The sequence below is a fragment of the Panulirus ornatus genome, chromosome 19 (assembly GCF_036320965.1).
Source record: "Panulirus ornatus isolate Po-2019 chromosome 19, ASM3632096v1, whole genome shotgun sequence".
In the NCBI taxonomy this organism is placed as follows: Eukaryota; Metazoa; Arthropoda; class Malacostraca; order Decapoda; family Palinuridae; genus Panulirus; species Panulirus ornatus.
In genome coordinates this window covers 760,158-786,628 of record NC_092242.1, presented here as the reverse complement: position 1 = coordinate 786,628, position 26,471 = coordinate 760,158, and the positions used below count along the sequence as shown (strand labels likewise).

General features: G+C 43.4%; 1 protein-coding gene across 1 annotated transcript; it reads left to right on the top strand.

The window, feature by feature from the left end:
- The first annotated feature begins 177 nt into the window (after positions 1–177).
- LOC139755236 (uncharacterized) lies at positions 178–24,567 on the top strand. Its single transcript, XM_071673360.1, has 4 exons — positions 178–243; positions 14,277–14,320; positions 21,259–21,421; positions 23,206–24,567. Exons 1-4 carry the CDS (start codon positions 199–201, stop codon positions 24,022–24,024), a joined length of 1,071 nt encoding a protein of 356 aa, XP_071529461.1. The 5' UTR covers positions 178–198; the 3' UTR covers positions 24,025–24,567.
- The last annotated feature ends 1,904 nt before the right edge of the window (positions 24,568–26,471 follow it).

Here is a 26,471-nt window from a genome sequence, read left to right as displayed (position 1 = left end):
GCGAACAGGAAGAGCTTGTGCACAGAAAATGAGGTTGAGGAAAACGGAGGGAAGGTTGAGGTGATTAAGGGGGGGTGAGGGGGTGAGAGTGGGGGTAAGGGGAAGAATGTGGGAAGTGGTCACTGGCGAGGACTGCCCGGGTATATAAGGTCCTGCAGGTGTGGTGTAGTCACAGTGCAACACTCTTATCGCGCCACAATGTCTGCTGCCTCCCTACAGATGCTCATCGCCTTCCTCCTTAGGGTAAGTTAGTCTTGGGTCGCACGGCCGACATTATCCTGCGCTTGTGACTCTCTGTATGCAATACGCTTTATTTTTCAGTACTGCAAGACAGATATTACTCTCTCCTATCAGAGCATCTTACATTCCACAATTACTTTATCCATCAAACATCCTTTCCTCTTATATTTGTGTAGCCTATGCAGCATGGCAGACGCTTAGGGGTCGCATTATGTAGCCTAAGTAGCATGGCAGACACTTAGGAATCGCATTTTGTGGCCTATGTAGTATAGCAGACGCTTAGGGATCGCATTATGTGTTCTCTGTAGCACGGCAGACGCTTAGGGATCGCTTTATGTGGCCTAAGTAGCATGGCAGACGCTTAGATGTCGCTTTATATAGTCTATGTAATATAGCAGACTCTTGAGGATCGCTTTATGTGGCCTGCGATACATGGTAGACACTTAGGGATGACTCTGTGTGGCCTAGGTACTGAGTCAGACACTTAGAAATCATTGTGTGTGGCCTACGTAGCATGGCAGACATTAAGGGATCGCTTTCTGCGGATTACTTAGCATGGCAGACACTGTGTGGCCTATGATTGGCCAACAGGAGTCCTCAGTTTGTCTACATTGAGGATTGACCAAAAGGAGGCTATCATCAGTTCGATGATCCTGGCTTACCCTCACTTGCTGCCAGATAAGATCTAGCACCGGTATTGTATCATTTCCCTCTCATGCTAGTATACTCACTCACACATGGTATAGAAAATTTGCAAGTATTCACTCTAATAAGAACTTGTATCTCCATGACTCCCTATCATCATGAAAATCCAAATTCCCCGGCTTGTCTTCTTAAAATTGAAACCTCCATTGCCTTAACATGTCTACAAAATTATTGTCTTAATCTGTGAGTGTTAGTGTGTGTGTGTATATATATATATATATATATATATATATATATATATATATATATATATATATATATATATATATATATATATATATGGGCATGAGAAGAAAGATCATGAGAGGCAAGTGTTTTGGGAGCAGCTGAATGAGAGTGTTAGTAGTTTTGATGCACGAGACCGGGTTATAGTGATGAGTGATTTGAATGCAAAGGTGAGTAATGTGGCAGTTGAGGGAATAATTGGTATACATGGGGTGTTCAGTGTTGTAAATGGAAATGGTGAAGAGCTTGTAGATTTATGTGCTGAAAAAGGACTGGTGATTGGGAATACCTGGTTTAAAAAGAGAGATATACATAGGTATACGTATGTAAGTAGGAGAGATGGCCAGAGAGCGTTATTGGATTACGTGTTAATTGATAGGCACACGAAAGAGAGACTTTTGGATGTTAATGTGCTGACAGGTGCAACTAGAGGGATGTCTGATCATTATCTTGTGGAGGCGAAGGTGGAGATTTGTAGAGGTTTTCAGAAAAGAAGGGAGAATGTTGGGTTGAAGAGAGTGGTGAGAGTAAGTGAACTTGAGAAGGAGACTTGTGTGAGGAAGTACTAGGAGAGACTGAGTACAGAATGGAAAAAGGTGAGAGCAAAGGAGGTAAGGGGAATGGAAGAGGAACGGGATGTATTTAGGGAAGCAGTGATGGCTTTCGCAAAAGATGCTTGTGGCATGAAAAGCGTGGGAGGTGGGCAGATTAGAAAGGGTAGTGAATGGTGGAATGAATAAGCAAGATTATTAGTGAAAGAGAAGGGAGAGGCATTTGGACGATTTTTGCAGGGAAATAATGCAAATGACTGGGAGATGTATAAAAGAAAGAGGCAGGAGGTCAAGAGAAAGGTGCAAGAGAAGAAAAAGAGGGCAAATGAGAGTTGAGGTGAGAGAGTATCATCAAATTTTAGGGAGAATAAAAAGATGTTTTGGAAGGAGGTAAATAAAGTGCGTAAGACAAGGGAGCAAATGGGAACTTCAGTGAAGGGGGATAATGGGGAGGTGATAACAAGTAGCGGTGATGTGAGAAGGAGATGGAGTGAGTATTTTGAAGGTTTGTTGAATGCGTTTGATGAGAGAGTGGCAGATATATGGTGTTTTGGTCAATGTGGTGTGCAAAGTGAGAGGGTTAGGGAAAATGATTTGACAAACAGAGAAGAAGTAGTAAAAGCTTTGCGGAAGATGAAAGCCGGCAAGGCAGCGGGTTTGGATGTATTGCAGTGGAATTTATTAAAAAAAGGGGGTGACTGTATTTTTGACTGGTTGGTAAGGTTATTTAATGTATGTATGACTCATGGTGAGGTGCCTCAGGATTAGCGGAATGCTTGCATAGTGCCATTGTACAAAGGCAAAGGGGACAAAGGTGAGTGCTCAAATTACAGAGGTATAAGTTTGTTGAGTATTCCTGGTAAATTATATAGGAGGGTATTGATTGAGAGGGTGAAGGCATGTACAAAGCATCAGACTGGGGAAGAGCAGTGTGGTTTCAGAAGTGGTAGAGGATGTGTGGATCAGGTGTTTGCTTTGAAGAATGTATGTGAGAAATACTTAGAAAAGCAAATGGATTTGTATGTAGCATTTATGGATCTGGAGAAGGCATATGATAGAGTTCATAGAGATGCTCTGTGTAAGGTATTAAGAATATATGGTGTGGGGGGCAAGTTGTTAGAAGCAGTGAAAAGTTTTCATCGAGGATACAAGGCATGTCTCCCGCGTTAACGAGGTAGCGCAAGGAAACAGACGAAAGAATGGCCTAACCCACCCCCATACACATGTATATACATACATGTAGGAGGGTAAAAGGCGTGCAAGGAATTGAGTGAATTGGAACGATGTGGTATACCACGGTCGACGTGCTGTCAATGGATTGAACCAGGGCATGTGAAGCGTCTGGGGTAAACCATGGAAAGTTCTGTGGGGCCTGGATGTGGAAAGGGAGCTGTGGTTTCGGTGCATTATTACATGACAGCTAGAGACTGAGTGTGAACGAATGGGGCCTTTGTTGTTTTTTCCTAGCGCTACCTTGCACACATGAGGGGGGAGGGGGATGTTATTTCATGTGTGGCGAGGTGGCGATGGGAATAGACAAAGGCAGACAGTATGAATTATGTACATGTGTATATAGGTATAAGTCTGTGGGTGTGTATGTATATGTGTACATTGAGATGTATAGGTATGTATATTTGCGTGTGTGGACGTGTATGTGTATACATGTGTATGTGGGTGGGTTGGGCCATTCTTTCGTCTGTTTCCTTGCGCTACCTCGCTAACGCGAGAGACAGCGACACAGCAAAATAAATGATAAATTAAAATATATAATATATAGATATATATATATATATATATATATATATATATATATATATATATATATATATATATATATATATATATATATATATATATATTATTCAATTTATTCAATCGCCATCTCCCGCGTTAGCGAGGTAGCGCAAGGAAACAGACGAGGAATGGCCCAACCCACCCACATACACATGTTACATAAACGCTGACATACGCACATATACATACATATACATTTCAACGTATACAAACATATACATACACAGACATATACATGTATACACATGTACATATTCATACTTGCTGCCTTCATCCATTCTCGTCGCCACGCCACCACACCTGAAACAGTATCCCCTCCCCCACCCCCCCCCCCCCCACCCCCCTCCAGCGAGGTAGCGCCAGGAAAAGACAAAAAAGTCTACATTCGTTCACTCTCAGTCTCAAGCTCTCATGTATAGTGCACCGAAACCACAGCTCCCTTTCCTCATCCAGGCCCAAATCACCTATGTATGGTTCACCCAAGACGTTTCACATGCCCTGGTTCAATCCATTGACAGCAAATCGACCATCAGTATACCATATCGTTCCAATTCACTCTCTTCCTTGCACGCCTTTCACCCTCCTGTATGTTCAAGCGTCGATCACTCAAAATCTTTTTCACTCCATCCTTCCACATCCAATTTGATCTCCAGCTTCTCCTTCTTCCCTTCCCCTCTGACACATATACCCGCTTTGTCAATCTTTCCTCACTCATTCTCTCCGTGTGAACAAACCATTTCAAAACACCCTCTTCTGCTCTATCATCCACACTCTTTTTATTACCACACATCTCTCTTACCCTTTCATTACTTACTCGATCAAACCACCTCACACCACATGTTGTCCTCAAACATTTCATTGTAAACGCATCCACCCTCCTCCGCACAACCTTATCTATAGCCCATGCCTTGCAACCATATAACATTGTTGGAGCAACTATTCCTTCAAACATACCCATTTTTGCTCTCCAGGACAAGGTTCTCGCCTTCCACACATTCTTCAACGCTCCCAGAACCTCTGCCCCCTCCCCTACCCTGTGACTCACTTCCGCTTCCGTGGTTCCAACCGCTGCTAAGTCCACTCCAAGGTATCTAAAACACTTTGCTTCTTCCACTTTTTCTCCATTCAAACTTACCTCCCTGTAGACTTGTCCCTCAACCCTACTGAACCTAATAACCATGCTCTTATTCACATGTACTCGCGACTTTCTTCTTTCACACACTTTACCAAACTCAGTCACCAACTTCCGCAGTTTCTCACCCGAATCAGCCACCAGCGCTGTGTTATCAGCGAACAACAACTGACTCACTTCCCAAGCCATCTCATCCAGAACAGACTGCATCCTTGCCCCTCTCTCCAAAACTCTTGCATTCACCTCCCTAACAACCCCATCCATAAACATATTAAACAACCATGGGGACATTACGCACCCATACCGTAAACCAACATTCACTGGGAACCACTCTCTTTCCTCTCTTTCTACTCGTACACATACCTTACATCCTCGGTAAAAACTTTTTACTGCTTCTAGCAACTTACTTCCCACATCATCTACTCTTAAAACCTTCCACAAAGCATCTCTATCAACTCTATCATATGCCTTCTCCAGATCTATAAATGCTGCATACAAATCCATGTTTTTCTAAGTATTTCTCAAATACATTCTTCAAAGCAAACACCTGATCCACACATCCTCTACCACTTCTGAAACCACACTGCTCTTGCCCAATCTGATGCTCTGTCCATGCTTTCACCGTCTCAGTCAATACCCTCCCATATGATTTCACAGGAATACTCAACAAACGTATGCATCTGTAATTTGAACACTCACCTTTATCCCTTTTGCCTTTATACAATGGTACTATGCATGCATTCCGACAATCCTCAGGCACTTCATCATGATCCATGCAAACATTGAATATCCTTACCAACCAATCAACAACAGAGTTACCTCCTTTTTTAATAAATTCCACGGCAATACCATCCAAACCCGCTGCCTTGCCGGATTTTATCTTCCGCAAAGCTTTCACTGCCTCTTCTCTTTTTACTCAACAATTCTCCCTGACCCTCTCACTTCGCACACCACCCCGACCAAAACACCCTATATCTGCCGCTCTATCATCAAACACATTCAACAAACCTTCAAAATACTCACTCCATCTCCCTCTCACTTCATCACTACTTGTTATTACCTCCCCATTTGCCCCCTTCACCGATGTTCCCATTTGTTCTCTTGTCTTACGCACTATATTTACCTCCTTCCAAAATATCTTTTTATTCTTCCTAAAATTTAATGATACTCTCTCACCCAAACTCTCATTTGTTGTCTTTTTCAACTCTTGCGCCTTTCTCTTGACCTCCTGTCTCTTTCTTTTAAACATCTCCCTGTCATTTGCATTACTGCCCTGCAAAAGTTGTTCAAACGCCTCTCTCTTCTCTTTCACTACCAGTCTTACTTCTTCATCCCACCACTCTATCATTTCTCATCTGTCCTTCTCCACCTTTCTCAAGCCACAGGCATCTTTTTGCGCAAGCCATCACTGCTTCCCTAAATACATCCCATTCCTCCTCCACTCTCCTTACGTCATTTGCTCTCACCTTTTGCCATTCTGTACTCAATCTCTCCTGGTACTTCCTCACACAAATCTCCTTTCCAGACCCACTTACTCTCACAACCTTCTTCTCCCCAACATTCTCTCTTCTTTTCTGAAAACCTCTACCAATCTTCACATTCGCCTCCACAAGACAGTGATCAGACATCCCTTCAGCTGCCCCTCTCAGCACATTAATATCCAAAAGTCTCTCTTTCAAAAGCCTGTCAATTAACACGTAATCCAATAACGCCCTCTAGCCATCTCTCCTACTCACATACGTATACTTATGTATATCTCTCTTTTTAAACCAGGTATTCCCGGTCACCAGTCCTTTTTCATCACACAAATCCCCAAGCGCTTCACCATTTTCATTTACAACACTGAACACTCCATGTACACCAATTTTACCCTCAACCGCCACATTACTCAACTCTGCATTCAAATTACTCATCACTATAACCCGGTCACGTGCATCAAAGCTGCTAACACACTCACTTAGCTGCTCCCAAAACACTTGCCTCTCATGATCTTTCTTTTCATGACCAGGTCCATAGGTACCAATAATCACTCATCTCTCTCCATCCACCTTCAGGAAAGGAGTGAAAAAGATTTTGAGCGATCGGGGCCTGAAAATACAGGAGGGTGAAAGGCATGCAAGGAATAGAGTGAATTACAACGATGTGGTATACCGGGGTCGACGTGCTGTCAATGGATTGAACCAGGGCATATGAAGTGTCTGGGGTAAACCATGGAAAGTTTTGTGGGGCCTGGATGTGGAAAGGGAGCTGTGGTTTCGGTGCATTACACATGACAGCTAGAGATTGAGTGCGAACGAATGTGGCCTTTGTTGTCTTTTCGTAGTGCTTCTTTACGCGCACGCGCGGGGATGGGGGTGCCATTTCATGTCTAGCGGGATGGCGGCGGGAATGGATGAAGGCAGCATGTATGAATATGTACATGTGTATATATGTATATATTTATGTATGTATATGTATGTATACGCTGAAATGTATATATTTTTTTTTTTTTTTGCCGCTGTCTCCCGCGTTTGCGAGGTAGCGCAAGGAAACAGACGAAAGAAATGGCCCAACCCACCCCCATACACATGTATATACATACACGTCCACACACGCAAATATACATACCTACACAGCTTTCCATGGTTTACCCCAGACGCTTCACATGCCTTGATTCAATCCACTGACAGCACGTCAACACCGGTATACCACATCGATCCAATTCACTCTATTCCTTGCCCTCCTTTCACCCTCCTGCATGTTCAGGCCCCGATCACACAAATCTTTTTCACTCCATCTTTCCACCTCCAATTTGGTCTCCCACTTCTCCTCGTTCCCTCCACCTCCGACACATATATCCTCTTGGTCAATCTGTCCTCATTCATTCTCTCCATGTGCCCAAACCATTTCAAAACACCCTCTTCTGCTCTCTCAACCACGCTCTTTTTATTTCCACACATCTCTCTTACCCTTACGTTACTTACTCGATCAAACCACCTCACACCACACATTGTCCTCAAACATCTCATTTCCAGCACATCCATCCTCCTGCGCACAATTCTATCCATAGCCCACGCCTCGCAACCATACAACATTGTAGGAACAACTATTCCTTCAAACATACCCATTTTTGCTTTCCGAGATAATGTTCTCAACTTCCACACATTCTTCAAGGCTCCCAGGATTTTCGCCCCCTCCCCCACCCTATGATCCACTTCCGCTTCCATGGTTCCACCCGCTGCCAGATCCACTCCCAGATATCTAAAACACTTTACTTCCTCCAGTTTTGCTCCCTTCAAACTTACCTCCCAATTGACTTGACCCTCAACCCTACTGTACCTAATAACCTTGCTCTTATTCACATTTACTCTTAACTTTCTTCTTTCACACACTTTACCAAACTCAGTCACCAGCTTCTGCAGTTTCTCACATGAATCAGCCACCAGCGCTGTATCATCAGCGAACAACAACTGACTCACTTCCCAAGCTCTCTCATCCCCAACAGACTTCATACTTGCCCCCCTTTCCAAAACTCTTGCATTCACCTCCCTAACAACCCCATCCATAAACAAATTAAACAACCATGGAGACATCACACACACACACACACACACACACACACACATATATATATATATATATATATATATATATATATATATATATATATATATATATATATATATATTATATATATTTATTATTTTTTTTTTTTCCTTTGTCGCTGTCTCCCGCGTTTGCGAGGTAGCGCAAGGAAACAGACGAAAGAAATGGCCCAACCCACCCCCATACACATGTATATACATACGTCCACACACGCAAATATACATACCTACACAGCTTTCCATGGTTTACCCCAGACGCTTCACATGCCTTGATTCAATCCATTGACAGCACGTCAACCCCGGTATACCACATCGATCCAATTCACTCTCTTCCTTGCACGCCTTTCACCCTCCTGTATGTTCAAGCGTCGATCACTCAAAATCTTTTTCACTCCATCCTTCCACATCCAATTTGATCTCCAGCTTCTCCTTCTTCCCTTCCCCTCTGACACATATACCCGCTTTGTCAATCTTTCCTCACTCATTCTCTCCGTGTGAACAAACCATTTCAAAACACCCTCTTCTGCTCTATCATCCACACTCTTTTTATTACCACACATCTCTCTTACCCTTTCATTACTTACTCGATCAAACCACCTCACACCACATGTTGTCCTCAAACATTTCATTGTAAACGCATCCACCCTCCTCCGCACAACCTTATCTATAGCCCATGCCTTGCAACCATATAACATTGTTGGAGCAACTATTCCTTCAAACATACCCATTTTTGCTCTCCAGGACAAGGTTCTCGCCTTCCACACATTCTTCAACGCTCCCAGAACCTCTGCCCCCTCCCCTACCCTGTGACTCACTTCCGCTTCCGTGGTTCCAACCGCTGCTAAGTCCACTCCAAGGTATCTAAAACACTTTGCTTCTTCCACTTTTTCTCCATTCAAACTTACCTCCCTGTAGACTTGTCCCTCAACCCTACTGAACCTAATAACCATGCTCTTATTCACATGTACTCGCGACTTTCTTCTTTCACACACTTTACCAAACTCAGTCACCAACTTCCGCAGTTTCTCACCCGAATCAGCCACCAGCGCTGTGTTATCAGCGAACAACAACTGACTCACTTCCCAAGCCATCTCATCCAGAACAGACTGCATCCTTGCCCCTCTCTCCAAAACTCTTGCATTCACCTCCCTAACAACCCCATCCATAAACATATTAAACAACCATGGGGACATTACGCACCCATACCGTAAACCAACATTCACTGGGAACCACTCTCTTTCCTCTCTTTCTACTCGTACACATACCTTACATCCTCGGTAAAAACTTTTTACTGCTTCTAGCAACTTACTTCCCACATCATCTACTCTTAAAACCTTCCACAAAGCATCTCTATCAACTCTATCATATGCCTTCTCCAGATCTATAAATGCTGCATACAAATCCATGTTTTTCTAAGTATTTCTCAAATACATTCTTCAAAGCAAACACCTGATCCACACATCCTCTACCACTTCTGAAACCACACTGCTCTTGCCCAATCTGATGCTCTGTCCATGCTTTCACCGTCTCAGTCAATACCCTCCCATATGATTTCACAGGAATACTCAACAAACGTATGCATCTGTAATTTGAACACTCACCTTTATCCCTTTTGCCTTTATACAATGGTACTATGCATGCATTCCGACAATCCTCAGGCACTTCATCATGATCCATGCAAACATTGAATATCCTTACCAACCAATCAACAACAGAGTTACCTCCTTTTTTAATAAATTCCACGGCAATACCATCCAAACCCGCTGCCTTGCCGGATTTTATCTTCCGCAAAGCTTTCACTGCCTCTTCTCTTTTTACTCAACAATTCTCCCTGACCCTCTCACTTCGCACACCACCCCGACCAAAACACCCTATATCTGCCGCTCTATCATCAAACACATTCAACAAACCTTCAAAATACTCACTCCATCTCCCTCTCACTTCATCACTACTTGTTATTACCTCCCCATTTGCCCCCTTCACCGATGTTCCCATTTGTTCTCTTGTCTTACGCACTATATTTACCTCCTTCCAAAATATCTTTTTATTCTTCCTAAAATTTAATGATACTCTCTCACCCAAACTCTCATTTGTTGTCTTTTTCAACTCTTGCGCCTTTCTCTTGACCTCCTGTCTCTTTCTTTTAAACATCTCCCTGTCATTTGCATTACTGCCCTGCAAAAGTTGTTCAAACGCCTCTCTCTTCTCTTTCACTACCAGTCTTACTTCTTCATCCCACCACTCTATCATTTCTCATCTGTCCTTCTCCACCTTTCTCAAGCCACAGGCATCTTTTTGCGCAAGCCATCACTGCTTCCCTAAATACATCCCATTCCTCCTCCACTCTCCTTACGTCATTTGCTCTCACCTTTTGCCATTCTGTACTCAATCTCTCCTGGTACTTCCTCACACAAATCTCCTTTCCAGACCCACTTACTCTCACAACCTTCTTCTCCCCAACATTCTCTCTTCTTTTCTGAAAACCTCTACCAATCTTCACATTCGCCTCCACAAGACAGTGATCAGACATCCCTTCAGCTGCCCCTCTCAGCACATTAATATCCAAAAGTCTCTCTTTCAAAAGCCTGTCAATTAACACGTAATCCAATAACGCCCTCTAGCCATCTCTCCTACTCACATACGTATACTTATGTATATCTCTCTTTTTAAACCAGGTATTCCCGGTCACCAGTCCTTTTTCATCACACAAATCCCCAAGCGCTTCACCATTTTCATTTACAACACTGAACACTCCATGTACACCAATTTTACCCTCAACCGCCACATTACTCAACTCTGCATTCAAATTACTCATCACTATAACCCGGTCACGTGCATCAAAGCTGCTAACACACTCACTTAGCTGCTCCCAAAACACTTGCCTCTCATGATCTTTCTTTTCATGACCAGGTCCATAGGTACCAATAATCACTCATCTCTCTCCATCCACCTTCAGGAAAGGAGTGAAAAAGATTTTGAGCGATCGGGGCCTGAAAATACAGGAGGGTGAAAGGCATGCAAGGAATAGAGTGAATTACAACGATGTGGTATACCGGGGTCGACGTGCTGTCAATGGATTGAACCAGGGCATATGAAGTGTCTGGGGTAAACCATGGAAAGTTTTGTGGGGCCTGGATGTGGAAAGGGAGCTGTGGTTTCGGTGCATTACACATGACAGCTAGAGATTGAGTGCGAACGAATGTGGCCTTTGTTGTCTTTTCGTAGTGCTTCTTTACGCGCACGCGCGGGGATGGGGGTGCCATTTCATGTCTAGCGGGATGGCGGCGGGAATGGATGAAGGCAGCATGTATGAATATGTACATGTGTATATATGTATATATTTATGTATGTATATGTATGTATACGCTGAAATGTATATATTTTTTTTTTTTTTTGCCGCTGTCTCCCGCGTTTGCGAGGTAGCGCAAGGAAACAGACGAAAGAAATGGCCCAACCCACCCCCATACACATGTATATACATACACGTCCACACACGCAAATATACATACCTACACAGCTTTCCATGGTTTACCCCAGACGCTTCACATGCCTTGATTCAATCCACTGACAGCACGTCAACACCGGTATACCACATCGATCCAATTCACTCTATTCCTTGCCCTCCTTTCACCCTCCTGCATGTTCAGGCCCCGATCACACAAAATCTTTTTCACTCCATCTTTCCACCTCCAATTTGGTCTCCCACTTCTCCTCGTTCCCTCCACCTCCGACACATATATCCTCTTGGTCAATCTGTCCTCATTCATTCTCTCCATGTGCCCAAACCATTTCAAAACACCCTCTTCTGCTCTCTCAACCACGCTCTTTTTATTTCCACACATCTCTCTTACCCTTACGTTACTTACTCGATCAAACCACCTCACACCACACATTGTCCTCAAACATCTCATTTCCAGCACATCCATCCTCCTGCGCACAATTCTATCCATAGCCCACGCCTCGCAACCATACAACATTGTAGGAACAACTATTCCTTCAAACATACCCATTTTTGCTTTCCGAGATAATGTTCTCAACTTCCACACATTCTTCAAGGCTCCCAGGATTTTCGCCCCCTCCCCCACCCTATGATCCACTTCCGCTTCCATGGTTCCACCCGCTGCCAGATCCACTCCCAGATATCTAAAACACTTTACTTCCTCCAGTTTTGCTCCCTTCAAACTTACCTCCCAATTGACTTGACCCTCAACCCTACTGTACCTAATAACCTTGCTCTTATTCACATTTACTCTTAACTTTCTTCTTTCACACACTTTACCAAACTCAGTCACCAGCTTCTGCAGTTTCTCACATGAATCAGCCACCAGCGCTGTATCATCAGCGAACAACAACTGACTCACTTCCCAAGCTCTCTCATCCCCAACAGACTTCATACTTGCCCCCCTTTCCAAAACTCTTGCATTCACCTCCCTAACAACCCCATCCATAAACAAATTAAACAACCATGGAGACATCACACACACACACACACACACACACACATATATATATATATATATATATATATATATATATATATATATATATATATATATATATATATATTTTTTTTTTTTTTTCCTTTGTCGCTGTCTCCCGCGTTTGCGAGGTAGCGCAAGGAAACAGACGAAAGAAATGGCCCAACCCACCCCCATACACATGTATATACATACGTCCACACACGCAAATATACATACCTACACAGCTTTCCATGGTTTACCCCAGACGCTTCACATGCCTTGATTCAATCCATTGACAGCACGTCAACCCCGGTATACCACATCGATCCAATTCACTCTATTCCTTGCCCTCCTTTCACCCTCCTGCATGTTCAGGCCCCGATCACACAAAATCTTTTTCACTCCATCTTTCCACCTCCAATTTGGTCTCCCTCTTCTCCTCGTTCCCTCCACCTCCGACACATATATCCTCTTGGTCAATCTTTCCTCACTCATTCTCTCCATGTGCCCAAACCATTTCAAAACACCCTCTTCTGCTCTCTCAACCACGCTCTTTTTATTTCCACACATCTCTCTTACCCTTACGTTACTTACTCGATCAAACCACCTCACACCACACATTGTCCTCAAACATCTCATTTCCAGCACATCCATCCTCCTGCGCACAACTCTATCCATCGCCCACGTTCGCAACCATACAACATTGTTGGAACCACTATTCCTTCAAACATACCCATTTTTGCTTTCCGAGATAATCTTCTCGACTTCCACACATTCTTCAAGGCTCCCAGAATTTTCGCCCCCTCCCCCACCCTATGATCCACTTCCGCTTCCATGGTTCCATCCGCTGCCAGATCCACTCCCAGATATCTAAAACACTTCACTTCCTCCAGTTTTTCTCCATTCAAACTCACCTCCCAATTGACTTGACCCTCAACCCTACTGTACCTAATAACCTTGCTCTTATTCACATTTACTCTTAACTTTCTTCTTTCACACACTTTACCAAACTCAGTCACCAGCTTCTGCAGTTTCTCACATGAATCAGCCACCAGCGCTGTATCATCAGCGAACAGCAACTGACTCACTTCCCAAGCTCTCTCATCCCCAACAGACTTCATACTTGCCCCTCTTTCCAAAACTCTTGCATTCACCTCCCTAACAATCCCATCCATAAACAAATTAAACAACCATGGAGACATCACACACCCCTGCCGCAAACCTACATTCACTGAGAACCAATCACTTATATATATATATATATATATATATATATATATATATATATATATATATATATATATATATATATATATATACGCCCATACACGCACATATACAAACACATATACACAGCCATACACATATATACACGTACATTTTCATTCTTGCTTGCCTTTCTTCCATTCCTGTCGCTACCCTGCCACACAGGAAATAGCTGTGTGTATCTGTCTGTCTGTGTGTGTGTGTGTGTGTGTGTGTGTGTGTGTGTGTGTGTGTGTCTGTGTCTGTGTCTGTGTGTGTCTGTGTGTATCAGGACGTATCTGGCAGAGTGGGGCACATATAACCATCTTCCACGTTACAGGTATGTCTGGCGGCCTCTCAGCAGCAGCAACAGCTGACCCCCGGGTAAGTCACGCAAACTATCATAGATCTTTCTATCAGGCTGTCCTATACCACCACATATGTCATCCCTATCATCATAACGTCTGTCATCATCACTATCATCATAATGTCTGTCATCATCATCATCATCATTATAATGTCTGTCATCATCATCATCATCAACAGGATCATACCACATCATCACTATCATCATAATGTCTGTCATCATCATCATCACCACCAGAATCATACCACATCATCACCATCATTATAATGTCTGTCATCATCATCATCATCAACAGGATCATACCACATCATCATATATCGTTTCCTTGAGTATATATAATTTTGGTCTCCACATATGATATATATAATTTTAGTCTCCACATATATGTATGATTTTGGTCTCCACATATGATAGTTTGCACTTGTGGGTTAAGAATTTCTCTTGTGTCAGATAACTTTACCCTTGTGCAATATGACTTTGTTTCTTTTGTGAGATGACTCTCCTTCCTATTGAGAATAACTCTTTTCATTGTAAAATATAGTTTTGCCTCTTGTGGCAGCTAACTTTACCCTTCGTGTAAGATAGTAACAACATATACTGCTCAACATGAATTTTTCCTTTTCCGTGGGATGACTTAATTTTGTGTAAGATAACTTCACCCCTGGTGAACTATAAATCTAACCTTACTGAAAGATGACATTATTCCTTGTATAAGATAACATTACATTGTTGTGAAAGATAACGCCTTGTTAGAGACAACGGAACCAGTTGTGTGAGATAACTATACCTATTTGTGCTAGATAACTAATTCTTATAAGATAACCATACCTTTTGTGTATGATCATTTTGCGTGTTACTTTTACTTCTTTTGAGATATTATTTTACCCCTGTGTAACCTTATTTACCCTAAAGTAAGATAACTTTACGTCTTGTGTAAGATATCTCGTGTAAATATATTTACCCCTTGTCAGAAACATCTTTCGCCTTGTATGTCAGGCCTTTATCCTGGTGTAAATGTTTCTTCTCTCCGATACATTACCTACAGGTGTTATAATTTAATTCTTATATTCAGTAGCTATACCCCCATGTGTCCCATAACATCACCCTTGTGTGCAATACTCTTACCTCTTATATCTAAACATTCTATCTCGTGTTTGATAGCACCACCAGTGTGTTAAACTTTACATCTTGTGTCCTTTTACCAGTATCAATTATCCCCAAGTATGACAATTAACCCCTAAATGCCAGTAACCTTATCCGTCAGCATGATAATTTTTCCCCTGACTCTGGTCATCTTTACCCTTAATACAATTACTTTCCTGGTACAAATGTTCTCTCCACTTCTTTGAATGTTTTACTGAACTCTCCCACACAACACCCATATTTCTCATTCATGATATCATGCCAAGCATGTCTGTCCAAAGTAATTCGAAAATCTTTGACATTTGCAAGTCTAAAATTTGGTATTTTTAGCGACTTTCGTATTGACCATCATTACAGGTTAGGTTCAAAGTTAAAAGTTATTCGCGTGTGATCACTTGTATCAAACTTTTCTCCGACTTCAATATTGATAACAAGTTCCTCATATGTAATTAGAACTAAATTTGATGTATTCTCGTCGCTCGTAGGTTTTTCAACTAATTGCATTAGGACACTAGCAAACAGATTGAGATGAAGTCCATCTCCAGAGCTACTGAAAAGGGATCCTCCCCATTTAGATATTGATTTGTTGAAATCTCCTACCATGATCGTATCGTTTTCATTGTTAGTTTCTGCTGTCTGATCCTATAGTCTTTTGTCTATCTCTAAAGTCTGTGCTGGGGCCTATAAACTAATCCTTCGGTTATTTTCTTTCAAACTTATCTCTGATCTCTATAAAAATGAAGTCGATCTTAACGCCAACATTTTTCTGCGTAGTATTTAGATAAGCTTTAACAAAGAGCAAGATACACCCGCCAACTTTATTACCTCTGGTACTGTTAAATATGCTGTGCCCAGAAATGGCTTATTTGATGAGGAAATCTATTTCTAGTATCTACCCAAGATTTCGGAATACCAGTTATGTAATTTTCTTCTAGTGCAGTTGTCTCTAACTCCAATCTTTTTTAAGTATAATCTAATCTGTGCGTTAACATAAATCCAATGAATGACGAACTTTTTTTCGCTGGTATGTTAATGTGCAGCAGAGGCAGTGGAGAGCCCGCCTACACGAACGAAGTCCATTACTTCGACTCGATCTGTCACAGCTTGGTCGCTACCTGCTTTGTTCCCTGCTTTCACTTGGTCGCGAACTGCCTTGTTCCCTGCTTCCACTTGGAAATGGATCTCATGCTGCACAATTCCACCTTTTCCCCCAATCTACCTCGTTCCCAGGCGGCGGCACCAGCTGATACATCCTGTTATGTTGTATCCCCAACGGCTCGTCCCCCGCCGCTTCCTGAAAAGTGACCTCTTCTACTCGAGAATTGACCACAAGGTGTTCTACTCGTGTTCCCAACCTTCCTTAATCATATTTAGCGTCAGGCCTCTGACCTTTAGTTTACCATGCTCCATCTTATCCTGAATCCCTCTTTCGGTTTTCCTATGTTGTGAGCGCCTAACTATACTCTACTCTGTTTATTTGGGTCTGTCGTCAAAAATCGACGACTGATATTCCGTCCCGCGGATTGCTCGAAATCCGGTCTGGGAATAGAATGGACAAAGGATGCGGAAACTACATTATTGATGACGTCTGATATTCAGTTATAAAACAGAAATGTGTAAATATAAAAATTACGAAGAAAATACAGTTCTACGAGATAGAAAATATGATTATGACCATCAAACTGCTCAGTAATGCTATCGGAATGTTTTCGGACGATACGCTGCTTCCAGCTGCAGGGCCATATACAGACCGTAACCATCAACTGTCATCTGTCGTTCAACTGTCACTTGACATAAGCCAAAAAAAAATCCCGTAAATGAATAACCTTTCGCTTAACCTTGCTTCATAACAATAGCTTTGATTTTACAAATAAGTGTTCAATATCTACAAATATATACGCTCACTATTTCTTAAGAATGATAATGAGAAACAAGTGAATTGTGCATGTACAAGTGTGATATATTTTGCGACGCTTTTCCCATACCCGATACACTATTTTTCACACGCTTAATGAGCATGTTTACTGTGTAATTTCTACATTTGTTTTCTTTTCAATTATTACGATTTTGGCTTGTGAGGATTAGATTCCTCCCTCTTTCCCCAATAAATTATAACAATAATCTTAATAGAGAATTGAGACCGTTTCACAGGCATGCCCAGGGCCCCATGTAGAACGTAAAGCAAACATGAAATAAACGATATCGGTTGTCGGTTTTTAACGACGTGCCCGAATAAACAGAGTATAGTTTATATCTATAAAAAAAAAGCAGAATATTCTCATTCAACACTGAAACACCTATCCCTAAGGTCCTTGCACTTACCTCCTTCATCATCCCATCCATTGTTTAAAAAATTAAACAGCCATTGTGACGTCACACACTCCTGCCACAGAAAGGTCTTTCTGGTCTTTAGCTATGGGCATCGCTGATAGCAACTGTCGCTCCCGCTCCACCATGCCTTCACCTATCCGTTGGCACTAGAGCTGTCACTCCCGTTCACCAAACAACTCTGGTTCTCGTTCCTCCTCTAACTCTACCTTGGACGACTCTAACATTCTTTCACACCCTATGCCCTTCACCGTAATCTTTCGAACTGTCCAAAAAGGGCTTCTCTCTCTGAACACAGTCAAGGCTAATGATCCTAATGGCATCCATCTCCATGTACAGAAAGTGCGTTCCTCTGAACTTGTACCTGTGCTTGCTCGTCTCCATTTTTCTTTAAAAACCAGAACTTTTCTTTCTCCTTGAATACCTGCGTTAATACACCCCATCCCTAAGAAGGGTCACCGTTCTAACCCCTCTCTAACTATTGTCCTGTTACTTTGACAACTACCATTTTCAAAATCTTTAAATACCTCCTTAACTACCATATACTTAGTCATCTTGAATCTAGATAAACCGTATGGTAGGGTAGATATAAATGTTTGTGGAGGGGGTTGCGAATATGTGGTGTGGTAGGAAAGCTAGTAGAAACAGTAAGGAGTTCATATCGAGTGTAAGGCGTGTGCACGAGTAGGTTGAGAAAAGGGATAGTTCCAGGTGAAGGTTGGTCTTCGGCTACGGTGTTCAGTTAGGGTGTATTATGTCACCCTGGCTGTTTAATTTGTTTCAGCAATGGATGGGGTGGTGAAGGGGGTAAGTACGAGGGCCACGGAGGAAGGGGGGGTATGCAGTTTGTTATAATGTAGGGGGTAAAGGGGCCTGGGAAGTATCACTTGTTTGAAATTGCATGTATGATTATATATATATATATATATATATATATATATATATATATATATATATTTTTTATTAAACTTTGTCGCTGTCTCCCGCGTTTGCGAGGTAGCGCAAGGAAACAGACGAAAGAAATGGCCCACCCCCCCCCCCCCATACACATGTATATACATACGTCCACACACGCAAATATACATACCTACACAGCTTTCCATGGTTTACCCCAGACGCTTCACATGCCTTGCTTCAATCCACTGACAGCACGTCAACCCCGGTATACCACATCGCTCCAATTCACTCTATTCCTTGCCCTCCTTTCACCCTCCTGCATGTTCAGGCCCCGATCACACAAAATCTTTTTCACTCCATCTTTCCACCTCCAATTTGGTCTCCCTCTTCTCCTTGTTCCCTCCACCTCCGACACATATATCCTCTTGGTCAATCTTTCCTCACTCATCCTCTCCATGTGCCCAAACCACTTCAAAACACCCTCTTCTGCTCTCTCAACCACGCTCTTTTTATTTCCACACATCTCTCTTACCCTTACGTTACTCACTCGATCAAACCACCTCACACCACACATTGTCCTCAAACATCTCATTTCCAGCACATCCATCCTCCTGCGCACAACTCTATCCATAGCCCACGCCTCGCAACCATACAACATTGTTGGAACCACTATTCCTTCAAACATACCCATTTTTGCTTTCCGAGATAATGTTCTCGACTTCCACACATTCTTCAAGGCCCCCAGGATTTTCGCCCCCTCCCCCACCCTATGATCCACTTCCGCTTCCATGGTTCCATCCGCTGCCAGATCCACTCCCAGATATCTAAAACACTTCACTTCCTCCAGTTTTTCTCCATTCAAACTCACCTCCCAATTGACTTGACCCTCAACCCTACTGTACCTAATAACCTTGCTCTTATTCACATTTACTCTTAACTTTCTTCTTCCACACACTTTTCCAAACTCAGTCACCAGCTTCTGCAGTTTCTCACATGAATCAGCCACCAGCGCTGTATCATCAGCGAACAACAACTGACTCACTTCCCAAGCTCTCTCATCCCCAACAGACTTCATACTTGCCCCTCTTTCCAAAACTCTTGCATTTACCTCCCTAACAACCCCATCCATAAACAAATTAAACAACCATGGAGACATCACACACCCCTGCCGCAAACCTACATTCACTGAGAACCAATCACTTTCCTCTCTTCCTACACGTACACATGCCTTACATCCTCGATAAAAACTTTTCACTGCTTCTAACAACTTTCCTCCCACACCATATATTCTTAATACCTTCCACAGAGCATCTCTATCAACTCTATCATATGCCTTCTCCAGATCCATAAATGCTACATACAAATCCATTTGCTTTTCTAAGTATTTCTCACATACATTCTTCAAAGCAAACACCTGATCCACACATCCTCTACCACTTCTGAAACCACACTGCTCTTCCCCAATCTGATGCTCTGTACATGCCTTCACCCTCTCAATCAATACCCTCCCATATAATTTACCAGGAATACTCAACAAACTTATACCTCTGTAATTTGAGCACTCACTCTTATCCCCTTTGCCTTTGTACAATGGCACTATGCACGCATTCCGCCAATCCTCAGGCACCTCACCATGAGTCATACATACATCAAATAACCTTACCAACCAGTCAAAAATACAGTCATCCCCTTTTTTAATAAATTCCACTGCAATACCATCCAAACCTGCTGCCTTGCCGGCTTTCATCTTCCGCAAAGCTTTCACTACCTCTTCTCTGTTTACCAAATCATTTTCCCTAACCCTCTCACTTTGCACACCACCTCGACCAAAACACCCTATATCTGCCACTCTATCATCAAACACATTCAACAAACCTTCAAAATACTCACTCCATCTCCTTCTCACATCACCACTACTTGTTATCACCTCCCCATTTGCGCCCTTCACTGAAGTTCCCATTTGCTCCCTTGTCTTACGCACTTTATTTACCTCCTTCCAGAACATCTTTTTATTCTCCCTAAAATTTAATGATACTCTCTCACCCCAACTCTCATTTGCCCTTTTTTTCACCTCTTGCACCTTTCTCTTGACCTCCTGTCTCTTTCTTTTATACATCTCCCACTCAATTGCATTTTTTCCCTGCAAAAATCGTCCAAATGCCTCTCTCTTCTCTTTCACTAATACTCTTAATTCTTCATCCCACCACTCACTACCCTTTCTAATCAACCCACCTCCCACTCTTCTCATGCCACAAGCATCTTTTGCGCAATCCATCACTGATTCCCTAAATACATCCCATTCCTCCCCCACTCCCCTTACTTCCATTGTTCTCACCTTTTTCCATTCTGTACTCAGTCTCTCCTGGTATATATATATATATATATATATATATATATATATATATATATATATATATATATATATATATATATATATATATATATATATATATATATACATATATATATATATATATATATATATATATATATATATATATATATATATATATATATATATATATATATATATATATATATATACACTAAGGAGAGCACTGACTGAGTCTGTGTCGATGTTGGGCAGCATAATGCAGTGTGTGTCTGAGGGACGGTTCCCGCACCCCGAGGACTGCGGCAGCTTTGTGGACTGCCTGCCTGATGGGATGGGAGGTGTGCGGGCGCGTGAAGGCTCCTGCAATGGCCTGGCCTACTACCCCACCCTCAGGAAGTGCGTCAGTCTGAATGAGGTAGGTGTTCGCTCCTCATGTCTGGTGCATGCCACAGGTAGGGATGTTTGATACAGTGAACAAGAGATCTAGAGGATCAGAAAGTTAAAGGCTGCCTTGGGAAATAGATCGTCTATGAAAGGCAGTAAAGTTTCTTAGAGAATGAAAGGGTTATGGACATCAGAATATTTTCACGAAGGAAAGAAAAAGACTGCATGGAGGTAAAGGTACAGAGAAAATACAATAATATTCACAGATTATAGAGGAAATCAGATTGGATTATTCGGGGTTATACGCGTGGATGACCCATTGTTGTACATGTGGATGATTCGGGGTTATACATGTGGATGACTCGGGTTTGTACAGGTGACTGACTCGGGGTTATACATGTGGATCACCCTGGGTTGTACATTTGGATGACTCTGAGTTACACATGTGGATGACTAAGGTTAATACACATGTAAGGCTCGGGATTGTACATATGGATGACCCTGTTTGTACTTTTGGATGACTTGGAGTTATATGTGGATGATTTGCGTTGTACACGTGGATGACCCGGGGTTGTACATGTGGATGACTCGGGGTTATACATGTGGATGACTCGGGTTATACATGTGGATGACTCGGGTTCGTACATGTGACTCGGGGTTATACATGTGGATCACCCTGGGTTGTACATTTGGATGAGTGAGGCATATATGTGGATGACTAAAGTTAATACATAAGGAAGACCCGGGGGTTGTACATGTGGTTGACCCGTGTTTGTACTTTTGGATGACTTGGGGTTATATATGTGAATGACTCGGGTTGCACATATGGATGACCAGGGGTTGCACATGTGGATGACTCGGGACAATACATGTGGATGACCTGGGATTATGCATGTGCATGACCTAAGGATCATATCTGTGGATGACCGGGAGTTATACATGCAAATTTTTCGGGGTTGCACATGTGGATGACCCGGGTTTGTACATGTAGATGACTCGAAGTTATAGATGTGGATGATTCGAGATTATACATGTGGATGGCCCGGGGTTGTACATATGGAGGATCCGGGTTAAACATATGGATGACTGTGAGTTGCGTAAGTGGTTGACTCAAGGTTGTATATGTGGATGACCTAGGGTTATACATGTAAAAGACTCAGGGTTATGCATGTGGAAGACCCAGGGTTATACATGTGGATAACTCCTTTGAATAACCCGTGTTATACATGTGGATGACCCAGGATTGTCCATGTGAATGACCTGGGGTTGCACTTGTGAATAACCCGATTCACACATGGGGATGACCTGGTATTATACTTGTGCATAACCTAGGGTTATGCTTGTGGATGACCCGGGGTTACACATGTGTGACCCGGGGTTGTCCATACAGATTATTCGGGTTGTACATTTGAACTATTCAAGGTTGTACATGTGGATGACCCGGGGTTTGTACATGTGTATGACCCATGATAATAATGTGCATGACCTGGGGTTATGCATGCGGATAACCCAGGGTTGTAAATGTCGATGACCCAGGGTTATACATGTGGATGACCAGCGGTTGGACATGTGGATGACTCAGGCTGTGCATATGGATGACCTTGGGTTGAACATGTGGATTACCTGGGGTTGTACAAGTGGAAAATTCGGGGCTCTGTATGACTGATGACCGGAGTTGTACATGCGGGTGACTCGGGGGTTGTACATGCAGATAACGCGTCATTGCACATGTGGGTAATTCGAGGTTGTACATGTGGATCACTTGGGTTGGTGGGTATGTATATGTTGAACCGTTATTGACTATAGATCCCACAGGTGAACGGCTGTCAGCCACGCTCGGCCAGGGCTCTCGTAGCCGACCCCAAGCTGGACTTCGTCTGTGAAGGCAGCACTAGTGAATTTGTGTGTGCCGACTGTAAAACACTTGTCAACTGTGTCAATGGTACGGCCTACCCTGAACCCTGCGGCTCTGGTGACCTGTGTGCCCTTAAGGACCTCGACTTTGGAGGCGGCGTGTGTTATCCCAGCCACCCACCAGAATGTACGTGCGAAAAACCGAATCAGTTCAAGGTGGATTTATACAACGTTGGTCGGTTCTTCTTTTGTGAGCATGAGGCTTCAGAACCCACATTTTATGACTGCCCCGAGGATCATGTCTTCGACTCAACCATGAGCCAATGCAGGAACTACGCCGGCCTGCCGGAGTGTACGAGGATCGGCGTCTTCGCCAACACAAGCAATTGCACAGAATATTATACATGCATCTTTACCACCACTGGTTGGCTTCAGAAATCCTTCTCGTGTAACAACGAGACACAAACAGGCTTCATGTACAACGAGGAGAGTGGCCGGTGCGAGGATCCGTGTAGCTGGGACACGGGCACCTTCTCCTGCTCTTCAGAAGGACGCTTCCCCAACCTCCTCAACTGCCACAGTTACTATGAATGCATTAACGACCTCACAAAGGAAACGGGCTTCCGTCAGATACTACACGAGTGTCCCGAAGGACACGAATGGGACCCTAACGCCAGGCAAGGATTTGGTCACTGCGTCAGGCAAGGTTCTACTAACAGTGTGTGCGTCCCCCTTGCTGCCAACAAGTGCACCGTTCCAAACGACCAGTGTCTCCCATAGACCATACCCCTCACCTTGGACACCATGCCCTCCCGTACACCACGCCCTCCAGCACACCATGCACACCCGTACACCACGCCCTCCAGCACACCATGCCCTCCCGTACACCACGCCCTCTAGCACACCATACACACCTGCACACCATGTCCTCCCCCTCCAGCACACCATGCCATTCCCGCGTACACCACGCCCTCCCACACGGTAATGTGACATCGCGCTATCACCCAACCCCTGCCACCTGTGTTGGGTTATGGCCTCCCCGGGAGGACTGGATCCGCCCAGCCTCACACCTGTGCCAGTTCTGATCCAGGCTTAAACCATTCTCGTGTCAGGTCAAGCCGGATCCGTACTCATTGCCAGCACTGGGTGTTCCAGTAGACACCCCATCAAGATTAATGGTGTGGACCGTCATATGCCCTAGATCTGACCCTCCTGGGAATCCATCTTGTGTCCCATGTCTGCACCTCACATACATGTGATCTATAATAAAACTTGTCTGTAAGATTATTTATTAATTTTTATCACAATAAATCATTGGCAATGTTTACTTGTCTGGCTAAATCCCCTTAAAAGCTATTAGTTTTACCCCATACAGCATGGCACCACCCCTACCTTCCGTTGTGTTGCCATGCCGAGCAGCATCCCACTATTTTGCCATAATGGGCGGCATCACCTCTTCCCTCTCTAGTGTTGCCATTTTGGACGGCATCACCCATACCCTCTTTAGTGCTACCATGCTGGACGGCATCATCCCTTCCCTCTTTAGTGTTGCCATGTTGGACGGCATCGCCCCTACCCTCTTTAGTGTTGCCATGATAGGCGGCATCACCCCTACTCTCTCTAGTGTTGCAATGCTGAACGGCATCACCCCTACCTTCTCTAGTGTTGCCATGTTGGACGGTATCACCCCTACAATCTCTACTGTTGCCATGCTGACGGCATCACCCCTACAATCTCTATGTTGCCATGCTGGACGGCACCCCACTACTTTGCCAAGATCGGCGGCATCTCCCCTGCCCTCTCTAGTGTTGCCATGATGGGCGGCATCACCCCTACACCAGAAACTTCGCCCCTTCCCCTACCCTGTGACCCACTTTCGCTTCCATGGATCCATTGGCTGCTGAGTTCACCCAACATACCGAAAACACTTCACTTCCTCCAATTTTTCTCCATTCAAACTTACATCCCAGTTAACTTGTCCCTCAACCCTGCTGAACTTAATAACCTTGCTCTTGTTCACATTTACTCTTAGCTTTCTCCTTTCGCACACTTTTCCAAACTCAGTCACCAACATCTGCAGTTTCTCACATGAATCAGCCACTAGAGCTGTATCATCAGCGAACAACGACTGACTCACTTCCCAGGCCCTCTCATCCCAACAGACTGCATAATCGCCCCTCTCTCCAAAACTCTTCCATTTACCTCCCTAACCACCCGATCCATAAACAAGTCAAACAACCATGGTGACATCACACGCCCCTGCCGCAAACCGACATTCACTGGGAACCAATCACTCTCTTCTATTCTTACTCGTACGCATGCCTCATATCCTTGGTAAAAACTTTTCACTGCTTCTAGCAACTTACCTCTCGCACCACATACTCTTAAAACTTTCCACAAGGCATCTCTGTCAACCCTACCATATGCCTTCTCCAGATCCATTAATGCTACATAAAAATCCATCTGATTTTCCAAGTATTTCTCACATACATTCTTCAAAGCAACCACCTGATCCACACATCCTCTACCACATCTGAAACCACACTGCTCTTCCCCAGTCTCATGCTCTGTACATGCTTTCACCCTCTCAATCAATACGTTCCCATATCATTTCCTAGGAATACTCAAAAGACTTAAGCATCTGTAGTTTGAACACTCACCTTTATCCCCTTTGCTTTTGTACAATGGCACTATGAATGCATTCCGCCAATCCCCAGGAACTTCACCATGGTCCTTACATACAATGAATATCCTTACCAACCAATCACCAACACAGTTACCCCCTTTTTTGATAAATTCCACTGCAATACATCCAAACCTGCCGCCTTGCCGGATTTCATCTCCCGAAAAGCTTTCACCACCTCTTCTCTCTTTACCAAACCATTCTCCCTGACCCTCTCACTTCGCACACCACCCCGACCAAAACACCCTATATCTGCCACTCTGTCATCAAACACATTCAACAAACCTTCAAAATACTTACTCCATCTCCATCTCACTTCATCACTACCCGTTATTATCTCCCCACTTGACCCCTTCACCGATGTTCCCATTTGTTCTCTTGTCTTACGCACGATATTTACCTTCTTCCAAAACATCCTTTTATTCTTTCTAAAATTTAATGCTATTCTTTCACAACAATTCTCATTTGCCCTCTTTTTCAGCTCTTGCACCTTTCTCTTGACCTCCAACGCTCTCTCTCATATATCTCCCAGTCATTTGCACTA

Excerpts from the sequence above, each read along its gene's own strand:
- LOC139755236 (XM_071673360.1), top strand. The coding sequence starts at position 199 with ATGTCTGCTGCCTCCCTACAGATGCTCATCGCCTTCCTCCTTAGG. Across the intron at positions 244-14,276 it reads TCATCGCCTTCCTCCTTAGG|GTATGTCTGGCGGCCTCTCA; the intron begins GTAAGTTAGTCT and ends TCCACGTTACAG. Across the intron at positions 21,422-23,205 it reads AGTGCGTCAGTCTGAATGAG|GTGAACGGCTGTCAGCCACG; the intron begins GTAGGTGTTCGC and ends TAGATCCCACAG.